This window comes from Balaenoptera ricei, chromosome 2 (assembly GCF_028023285.1).
Source record: "Balaenoptera ricei isolate mBalRic1 chromosome 2, mBalRic1.hap2, whole genome shotgun sequence".
Taxonomy (NCBI): Eukaryota; Metazoa; Chordata; class Mammalia; order Artiodactyla; family Balaenopteridae; genus Balaenoptera; species Balaenoptera ricei.
The window spans coordinates 67,162,874-67,173,686 of NC_082640.1; the positions used below are offsets into that span (position 1 = coordinate 67,162,874).

Sequence of the window (10,813 nt, forward strand, 5' to 3'; positions counted from 1 at the left end):
TAACTGTGCAAAGGTATTGGCCAAGTTCCATTTTCTAAGCTTTATGGGATGAATAAATGAATTAAAGTCACTGGCTTGGGTTTATCTCTCTATCGCCACCTCTCGTGCCCAGCCTCAAGCTCAGAGCCTTGAGCTTGGCAGTGAAAATGTGCAGATCGATATGAAATACGCAGGGCAGGGACTGAGCGGTACTGAGCAGAGGTCTCCCTGTGTCCTGGCCTCCAACTCTGCTGGGTCGTCCGTGCCATCCGATGGCGGTCCTTTCCCTGCCCTGGACCAGCTTCTCCCCCTATTCCATGGCACCTAGCTCTGCCCAGCTTTGCACAGCCCTCAAATCCTGTCTCTACCCAGGTGGCTCCATGGCCCCTTCAAGCCAATGGAGATGCCCTCATCATCTTGTCAAACCGGCTGCTCCTACTATAAGCTTATCGGCAGCCTCACCACCACTCACCCAGCGCCAAAGCACAAACCTGGGCACCCTGTGCAGCGCACCCACCCCCCAGACCTGCTCCCTCCACCCGCCCTAACCACGAGGCTCCAGTGTTACCCAGTTTTCTCCCACTTGGTTCTTGCCTTAAGCCTCTTTCCCTCCCAGACCATCTGTGACATCACTCCCAGCTCTGTCCATCTAAGATGATAATAGGCCTGTAACACTTCCTGATTAAAACCCCCTTCAGTGCTTCTCACTGCCTACAGTGTGGAGCCCAAGTTCCTCGCCTGGTCCAAGACCCTTCACACCCTACCCGTCCAGGGCCCCGTCTCCAGCCCCAAGCACAAACACCACCGTGCCACTTGTCTCCTGCCCTCCCGCCCTCCCCCTCCCCCTTTCCTTCCTCCTCCTCTACTTAGAGGCCTGGAGAGCTCATGTTCATCCTTAAGATCTAGTTCCAACACCTATTCCTCAACGGTATGGTGGTTCCTCAAAAAATGAAACAGAATTTCCATATGATCCAGCAATTCCACTTCTGGGAATACACCCCAAAGAACTGAAAGCAGGGACCCAAACAGATATTTGTACACCCGTGTTCATAGCAGCACTACTGACAACAGCCAAAAGGTGGAAGCAACCCGTGTCCATCGACAGATGGATAGATAAACAAAATGTGGGATATCCACACACTGGAATATTACTCAGCCTTCAAAAGGAAGGAAATTCTGATATATACCACAACACTGATAAACCTTTAAACATGATGTTAAGTGAAAGAAGCCAGACACAAAAACTCACATGTTGTAAGACTCTGCTTAGGTGAGGTACCCAGAATAGTCAAATTCACAGAGACAGAAAGAAGCATGGTGGTTACCAGGCTGAGGGGAGGAGGGAAAGGGGAGTTAACGGGTACGGAGTTTTGATTTTGTAAAGTGCAAAGAATTCCAGAGCTGGATGGTGGTGATGGTTGTACAACAATGTGAATGTCCTTAATGGCACTGAACTGTATACTTTGAAATGATTAAAACGGTAAATTGTATGTTATGTATATTTTCCCACAATAAAAAAGGCAAAAACCAAAACCCAAACCCAGCTCTCCTCGTTGAAACCCTCTGCACGCTACCATTACCTCCTCAAAAAACCCCACGCACGCCCCCACCCGCCATCCCCAATTCCCTACCTCACACCCTGGGTGGAGCTGACCAGACCCTCCCCTGGGCACTGCAATTACAGACTGACCTCTGTCCTCCCAGACAGCAGGGTTCTGAGGCAGGGGGCTTGTCTGACTCCCTGCTCCTTCCTCAGCATCTAACCTGCCGTCTAGAGCAGTCTCTCTTCCTTTAATGAGAACTATAAGAATGAATAACCCAAACCGATCATTTTGGGTTAACACTACCCCAAATTTCTGAGCCTGTTGTCCTCAGAACAGTGATTTACTTCCAAGATTCATTGAAAACTCCTCCCATTCCTGGAGAAGATAAATCTTCACCCTTCCATTAAGCAACAAGGTCAGAAGGGGCTTCCATGGGCGGTTAATAAACAACTAACTTGGGAGGAATAAACAAAATAAAACCAGGGGTGGGTTGGGGTAAGGGTGTGTGGCCCTTGGGTCTAACACTGCTGTGCTCCACTTTCCCCTTCTTCTGCACTGCGGGTGGGCCGATTCACTTCCTGTGTCCCCTCCCAGGGCGGTGGGAGAGGGGACCATGGAGGAGCTAAGTCCTTAGGGCATGCAGAGATGATTAGTCACTGGCTGGAAGGCTGCTGACCTTAGTGCCTGGGCCAACCACAGGCCTGCTTCCCCCACCCCCCTACCTTCTTATGTAACCCAAGGCCTGGGAGGCAAAGAGACCTTGGCCTTGGCTCTCAGCAAGAGGCCCAGTGGGCCCAGAGCCTTTCCTGTTCTCATAGCTCACATCCTACCCTGTAAGCCCTTGGAGACCCCATGCACAGGCTCCTTGTTCTCACACAGTCAACATCTCCAAAACAGGGGCTGAAAGAGAAAAGTGTCTTCCTGGTCCTGAGGGTAATCACTGGGAGGGTCTTCAGAGACCATCTAACCCCGTGGTTCTCAACCAGAGACGATTCTGCCCACCGCGGTCGTTTGGCAATGTCTGGAGACATTGCTGTTTGCCAGGAGAGAAGTGAGAGGTGGTGTTACTGGCATCTAGTGGGTAGAGGCCAGGGCTGCTGCCGAACATCCTACAAAACATAGGACAGCCCTGCAGCAAAGAAGTATCTGGTCCAAAAGGTCAACAGTCCCTGATCTCAGCCAAGCTGTCTCTTCTACAGATGAGAAAACTGGGGCCCAGGAAGGGACAGGGCCAAAGTCATACTGTGAGTTAGATCGTGTCAGAATTAGAATCCAGGGGGACTTCCCTGGCGGTCCAGTGGTTAAGACTCCGAGCTTCTGCTGCAGGGGGCCTGGGTTCAATCCCTGGTAGGGGAACTAAGATCCCGAATGCCACGCAGCGCCAACAACAACAAAAAAAAGTATATAAAAAAAAAAAATTAGAATCCAGGGCCCCCCACCTGCCACACCAGGCCTTCAGCTCCCCAGACTCCAGTGACCGACTCAAAGACCGGTGGCAAGCTGGCTGAGTAGCCGAATTCAGGCCCCTGGGATCTAGACACCCGTGATGGCTGGGCTCTGTGCCTCTGGCCGGCTCCAAATGCATCCCACCAAGGTCATCCTGACCACAGGGCTCCCACATAATCAAAGAGGAAGAATATCTTAAGGGGCTACAGTGTGTCCAGGCAAGATGCCCATTTGAGGCTTAGGCAAAATTCATCACGCAAGTTCTCCACGGAGCTCTCTGGGGGTGGTCCTAGTCTGGTGTCAAGGACGGAAGAAAGGACAACTCTGTAAGATAAACCCTGGGTTAGAGGACAGGGCATGGGCAGAAATCACACCTGGGATCACTGCTTTGGGGGAACGCTGTCTTTTTCCCTAGCTGCCAAAAATGATTGTATCTCTCACGCCTGTTGGCTCCTCGCTGCCATCCTGCACAATTTCAGAATAACACCTAGAGTCACCCTTGTCCTTTTCCCTCAGGAGCCAACACTATGTCTCCCACCGTGGACCACACACTAGGGCACAGGTCCAGGCATTAGCACTGACAATGCAAATCCATTATTTGTGAAGGACTGATTCATGTCATGTCACAACAGGCGTACTTTTCCATCTACTGTTGCTGAAAGCCACCAGACTTGTAGTGATGGTGGTAATACAGAGAAGGCAAGGGACAGGAATGCATAATCTATGTCTCATGTCAGGGTCTCCCCTCTTCACAGGAAGGGAGCCCATAAGGAGTGGTTGGGGGACAAGAATCGGGGGAGGGGAGCTACAGTGGCCTCAGACACAGGACGAGTCACTTTTTTTCTTTTTTTTTTTGGCTGTGTTGGGTCTTCATTGCTGTGTGCTGGCTTTCTCTAGTTGTGGCGAGCGGGGGCCACTCCTCGTTGTGGTGTATGGGCTTCTCATTGCGGTGGCTTCTCTTGTTTTGGAGCACGGGCTCTAGGCACGCAGGCTTCAATAGATGTGGCACGCAGGCTCAGTAGTTGTGGCTCACAGGCTCTAGAGCTCAGGCTCAGTAGTGGTGGCGCATGGGCTGGGTTGCTCCGCGGCATGTGGGATCTTCCCGGACCAGGGATCGAACCCGTGTCCCCTGCATTGGCAGGTGGATTCTTAACCACTGTGCCACCAGGTAAGCCCAGGACAAGTCACTATTACGGACTCATATCTTCAGGCAAAGCATTATCATTGTTCCCTCCACGTGCCTTGCCTCCATTCCTCCCCAGTTTTCCCAACACGCTGGTAAACTCCTACACATCCTTCAAAGCCCAACTTCTGGAGTCTCTCTCCCAACATCAATTTCAGCTCTTAATGTGGCAAACCACAATGCCAATGGGAGAAGATTTGGGGGTCAATAGCAGGGAAGACGCCAAAGTTCCCTATGGATCTAATGTGGGGGACTGCACAGGAGCTGCTTCCCCTGTCTCCACGTGTGTGCCGACCACCCTGGCCTCCAGGCTCTTTGCCCTGTCTGTGTGGCCTACTTGGCTGACTGAGGCAGCATAGCATGGAGGCTAAGGCTGCAGGGTCTGGAGCCAGACTAATTCTGGTCCCCCTCTCCCTGCAAGTGTCATCTTGGGCAAAGTTATGCCACCTTTCTGAGGCTCAGTTTCCCCATCTGTAAAATGGAGATGATACGGTTTCAACCTCATGGCTGTTGTAAGGACTACCTAGTACAAGTAAAGTGCTTAGAAAAGTGCCTGGCATCCAACTAGCACTTATTGCATGCTTATTACTATTATTAAAAATGTAACTCAGGGGACTTCCCTGGTGGTGCAGTGGTTAAGAATCCGCATTCCAATGCAGGGGACACGGGTTCGAGCCCTGGTCCGGGAAGATCCCACATGCCGCGGAGCAACTAAGCCCGTGCACCACAACTACTGAGCCTGCGCTCTAGAGCCCGTGCTCCGCAACAAAGACAAGTCACCGCGATGAGAAGCCTGCGCACGGCAGCAAAGAGTAGCCCCCGCTCGCCGCAACTAGAGAAAGCCTGCGCGCAGCAACGAAGACCTAACGCAGCCATACATATGTACATACATACATACATACATAAATTAAAAAAAAAAATGTAACCCTGCTCCTCCAAGCAGTTAGGAAAGAAGGAAGGGTCTACATTCCCAGTGAGTGTGAGGAGGAAAGACACCTCCAGGGACCCCATCTCCTGTCTTTGTTCCTGCAATAGCCTCTTTGGGAGGTCTTCTTGCCATAGGTATCTTTTCCTCCAATCAATTCCACACGGCCTAGAGTTTTCCCTTAGAACACAGACAAAAGTCCTTTACAGAAACAACAGTGGCCAGCAGAATGATGGGGTGGGGAGGGAGACTGAAGTTGCTTGGTGTTTGTGGATGTGTCTCCCATATTTTCTATCCCATAGATAGTTCCAGCTTCTACCCTATCCCCCGCCCATACACACACCCAAGCTTCTCCATCCTGCTTGTCCTGACACAGTGCCTCAGAAGTTCAAGCTCTTGGGGGCTCCAGAAAACCACTCATCAGATTCCTAAGTGAGGCCTCAGAGCCCCCCACTTTCTCCTGCGCCTTGGGCAGAATAATATCCTCGCTCTTCCTGGCCCACACATCTGGTTGCGTCTTCTCAGACTGGTTTGTTATCCTTGGCCCAGCAGATCTGAAGCTCCACCTCTTTCCCCAGGGCTGCCAGGGACTTGGCTTGTCCGCCTGGGTCGTCCAGTGCTCCGGGGGAATTTAAAAAGGCTGCCTGGAGCGGGCACTGTTTTCACCACTAATAGAGGCACCACCCATCTTTGGAAAGCAGCATTAGGAGGTTTCTTTTGGGGACGGGGGGTCTAACCGGGAGCGCTCCCCCCTTTGCTCTCTCAAATCACTCTATGTGGATGGTGATCTGTTCAGCTAGGAGCTGCCCCTCTGAGTAACTGGAGGCAGCTGGTCTGAAGGTTCTTTCCAAGGCAGCTCCTAAGCACCCCTAGCAACCTGGTGCAGGGGACAGAGACCCAGCTTAGAATTAACTCGAGTCCGATCAAGAAAAGCTCCAGCTCTGTCTTCAAGAGGTCACTCCTATCTCTGGGCCTCAGTCTCCCCAACTGTACAATGAGGAAGCATGGCCTGGATGTATTCATTTACTCAGCGCATATTAACTAAGCACCCACTGCACACCAGGCACTGCTCTGACTCCTGGGAATAGAGCAGAATAAAACAGACCGAAAGCCCTGCCCTCATGGAGCTGATACTCTAACAGGGAAGACAGCCAAGAAACAAGATTCTTCAATATTCTTAATATACAAGATGTTAGATGGTGATATGTGCTATGGAAAGTAAAGCAGGGAAGGGGTGTAGAGATATGACCTCTAAGGCTTATTCCAGCTGAGATATTCTGTGTCTAAAGCTCTTACTCCACTGGGTTCTTGTTAAGAGCCAGGAACAGGCAGTAGGAAGCTGGGTGGGCCCTACGTGCACAAACCCCTGGGGAGGAAACGGTGGTGTGTGTGTGGGCGGGGCGATGGGAGTGGGGATGTGCAGGGGCTTGAATCCCAGCTATGTTCTCAGTGGTCTCCCCCAAGGAGCAGAACTGGCCAACTCTGGGTGTCCTGGTCTGTCCTCAGGCCAAAGCAGACACCACATCTGCTAAGGAGTCCAAGGTTATAAGGTTCCTGGCAGAGCCTCAAAAGTCTTCAGGGCACTGCCATGGAAGGTCTGCTACGCCCTGCCTTCCCACTCATTCCTGGTCTTGGATCTCAGACCTCTCCCGTCCCTCCTAGACCCTCCCCTGTATTGTAGAGTGTCCCCTCTCCTTACATGGGGGTGGGGGTGGATTTTTCACCAATTTTAGCAATTCCTCTTCCATTCCTGTGAACCTACTGTGTGCTCACAATGAGGAGAGCTCTCAGAGGGATACCAAGATGTGTGATCACTTCCCAGAAGGAATATACAGCCCACCTGGGGAGGTCAGGCTAACAAACACGTGAGGGAAGAAAAATCATCTCTCACAGTCTGCTTTGCAGCTTGCAGAGCCCTTTGGACCACACACTCTCGTGTAAAGCCATGCAGATTCTATTGTCTCCATTTTACAGATGAGGCAATTGAGGCTCAGAAAAGCAAGTCCTCTTCCCTGAATCCATGAATCCATAGATCCAACCTGAATCCATGATTGCCCCATGGAAGGATCAGGGAAGAGGCAATGAAGATTAGAGTTTCCAAATCAGATTTCCTGGAGAGATGGGTAAGACTTTGGTATAGATGGGCCAAGGGTCCTCTGCCTCCAACCTAGAGCAGGGCCAAGTTGGGCATGGAACCCACTTCCTGCTGCTTCTCCTAGCCTGACAAGAAGTAGATTGGGGGTAAGGTGAAAGCTTGGCTGTCTGGAAAGGCACATGGGATTATGGATGTGCTCACTGGCTTAAAAGAACCAAGTGGGGTAAGGATTTCAAGGACCCTCAGTGATGGCATTGGGCACCTTTCTGGTCTGACTTTTAAGAATGCCCTTTCTGTTCACCAAGGGCAAAGATCCGTCAGCTGGAAAAGAGTCTCTGCTATTTCAGGTTAATTCATTCCATTCTTGTGGGGCACCTTCCGAGTGCCAAGTACTATGGTTACAGACGTGAACAAAACAGGTCCTCGCCTCCTGCAGACCTCCTAGCTTAGCAAGGAGCCGGCCCTCTCTTGGAGGAGCTTTCTGACCAGATTTTATTTCTTCTTGGAGGTGCACTCTCTGGGCCTACCCCTTTCAGGGGAAGAAACTCAAGGGAGAGGGAGAAGAAATGAACCCCTGCTGATCAGGGGCCCAGCAAAATGGAGAACCAACCATCTGACTGTGGTTTGTGGTCCAGGTCCACCACTTTTCTCCAGCAAGTTACTTAACCTCTTGGAGCCTCCTTTTTCGCTCATCTGACAATGGAATAAGACCTACTACCTCACCGGTTAACTGGGGAGGGGGTGTGGATGAAATCAAGGAAGTGTCCATGTGAGTGCTGTTAGCTCTTCTCTGATCCCCTGACCTCCCCCACCTGTCCTCTCTGCTTCTGCGTGGTTAGGACCATCTTTCATCCCCTTTCCCACACACAGCTGAGCCCTCCTCGCAGCCAAGGCAAGAGGAAGCCCATTCTGTTCAAATCGTCAAGGGTTATAGAGGTCGCTCTAGATCCCTGCCTCTGCCCACCCTCTCCCCAGTGCTCATCTCGAGGAGTGCTGGGGGAGCCGAGGATGCCCCGCCGGGCTGTGACCTGCGGGAGACAAGACAGAAGCCCAGAACTCCCCGTGGCTGGGCACCCACTTCAGCAGGGCCCAGACGGCGCCCGGCCCCCACCCCACGCCCGGCAGAGGGCCGCCCCCTCACCCGCACCCTGTCTGGCTCAGCCCAGTCTCCTATCGCACATCTTGGCCGGAGGAGGCGGGAAGCACAAACGTAAACATCCCTTAAGAAATCGCCAACTCTGCCGTCCCCATCTAAGGATATATACATATTTTTAAAGGAACTGAGGGACCCGTGGGAGGGACGCAAACGCTCAGAAGAGTGAAGGATGGGAAAAGCGAGAAAGCAAACTTTCAACCGATCTCAGCGGAGACCCTGTGCACCGGCAGCGGCCACCCCACCGCACCGGCTCCCGGGCGGAGGGCGCGGGGGCAAAAGTGGCTGCATTTCGCCGCCGTCCGGTGCACGGCCTTCCGGGCGCAAACTTTCCAAGAGCCGTCCGGGGAGCGGCCGGCGGGCTCCGGGGAGCCTGGGGGGCGACCGCCGAGGCGGGGTGCGCGTGGACAGGGAGGCGGGAGGACGCGTGCCGCGAGAGAGTCCCGCCCTCGGTTACCTGGGTTCTGAGTGTCCCGGGCATCCGGCCGAGAGGGCGCAGGGACGCAGCACAGGCAGGAGGAGACCCAAACTCTCCTCCCAGCCGCGTCCGCCACCGGACAGCCCGCGCTGCACCTGGCTGGGAGGTCGGCGCGCTTCCCCGCGGGCTCCGCCCACCCCCCCGCGAGGGGCGGGGCCGGGAGGGGAGGGGCGGGGCGGGGGAGGAGCCAAGACAGGGCACAGGTCCCACCGTAGGGCCTGCACCTAACAGTGTGCCAGCCACGCTGGGCTCCGTGACCTCCAGAGGGTCGCCCCCTCACTCGCCAACCTGCGGTGCGAGGCAAGCCCGGAGCCCAGGTGGAGTCGGGGGTGTCCATAGGCCCCCTCTCCCCTGCCCCTTCCACGCCCTTCATGCCCACCCCCACTTTCAGGGGCAGAGACCTGGGAGCCCCGAGGCCTCCTGGAGGGCAGGGCCGCTGAGCCTGCTCTTCGGAAGAATGCATGGGGTGGAGCACAGGGAAAAAAACAACTGGGCGCCCGCAGCCCCACCCGACCATGAACTCTCCCCCGTGGGAGAGGCTCCTGGCTGTTCTGGGCCCCTGTCATCAGTTCCAACCAGCCGTCTCGGAAGTGCCCCAGCAGGCGGGTGCTTTGCCACCCTCACCCTTTCCCCAGGTCTGGAAGGTGCTGGGCCTGGACCTCTGCCACTCAGAGGACACGGTGATAAGAGTCAAAGGCACACAGAGGGCAAAGAAAAAACATTACCCCCCCAACCCCCGCCACCCAGACTCCGTGGCTACTCCCAGGTGCTGAAGGAACAGGTTGCAGCTACTTCCTGCCCTCACTCCTGCCCCTCCCAGAGGAACTCAGGAAAGTCCACTCTTTGGATAAAACTCCCAGACTGAAGTGGAGGTGCATCCCACCCGTGGCCCCAGGCTGTCTGAGCTTCTGCTCCCTGCCTTGCCTTGTTTGCTAGGTGTGCAGGCAGTGGCAGGAGTACTGGACCTGGAGTCCAGAGACCTGGGCTCTAGCCTCCATTTAGCTCTGTAACTTGGAGCAAATCTCTGTCCCTTTCTGAGTCTCAGTTTCCCCATTTGCAGTGAATGGGTTGCAGCTGATGATCGCTAAGGTCCTTTTTTATGGATCCTCAATCATGCTATTGAGCATCTGGCTTATTAGGTTTTCCTGTGGCTACATATCTTGTAAAGGGGTGTGTGTGTGTGTGCCCCTCAGTCTAGACTAGCTTGTCCTCTCAGACTTAAGTTCTGGAAGGGAAAGTGATGTGTCTGTACCAATAGGTAGGCAGTCATCCTGTGCAAACCAGAGCTTGACAAGGGAGCGGGGATCCCAGTCCCAGCTTATGCTGAATTCAGAGTGGCCTCAGACAGGTCCCTCGTTAATCCTTGCTCTGCCTTCCCAAGGGTACTGGGGGACCAGATGAGCCATGGGATATGAAGGCCTTTGAAGGGGGAAGGCGAAGGGTGTGTGCGTTCTTTTGATGCCCATGGCAGCGATGGGCTTCGGAGACAGAATGGGGCATGAGCTGTTTGAAGCCTAGAGCTGGCTCGTCCCCACCCTGTAGGAGCTGCAGCCGGCACAGGTACCCCCACCTCCCAGCCATACACAGACACCAGGAAGGTGAACAGAGATGCAGTTCCCCACCAGACTCCAGGCCCCTGCAGGCCTCTGGGTGTGCGGCTTGGGAAGCGAAAGAAGGAAGATGAAGAGTCTCCCAACATAAAGGGAAATGGTCAGTGGGTTTCTTTCTTTCTTTCTTTCTTTTTTAAATTAGTTTTGGCTGCGTTGGGTCTTCGTTGGTGCGCGCAGGCTTTCTCTAGTTGCGGCGAGCAGGGGCTACTCTTCGTTGTAGTGCCCAGGCTTCTCATTGCGTTGGCTTCTCTTGTTGCGGAGCACAGGCTCTAGGCGCGCAGGCTTCGGTAGCTGTGGCGTGTGAGCTCAGTAGTTGTGGCTCGCGGGCTCTGGATCGCAGGCTCAGTAGTTGTGGCGCATGGCTTAGTTGCTCCGCGGCATGTGGGATCTGCCCGGACCA

At 54.0% G+C, this 10,813-nt stretch overlaps 1 protein-coding gene across 3 annotated transcripts in view; it reads right to left on the reverse strand.

Annotated features, from left to right (window-relative positions):
• Nucleotides 1–9,017, reverse strand: part of PAQR5 (progestin and adipoQ receptor family member 5) — an 88,215-nt gene extending 79,198 nt beyond the window's left edge. Inside the window, exon 1 of one of the 3 annotated variants that reach the window (XM_059912896.1) lies at nt 8,783–9,015. Coding sequence is in view for 1 of the 3 variants with exons in the window: in XM_059912895.1 (XP_059768878.1) it covers nt 8,783–8,806 (24 nt within the window). In the remaining 2 variants the exon portion in view is untranslated. Of the gene's footprint in view, nt 1–8,782 lie in introns of all 3 variants that reach the window. The other 2 variants (XM_059912895.1, XM_059912888.1) reach the window with 2 other exon arrangements.
• Nucleotides 9,018–10,813: the final 1,796 nt, after the last annotated feature.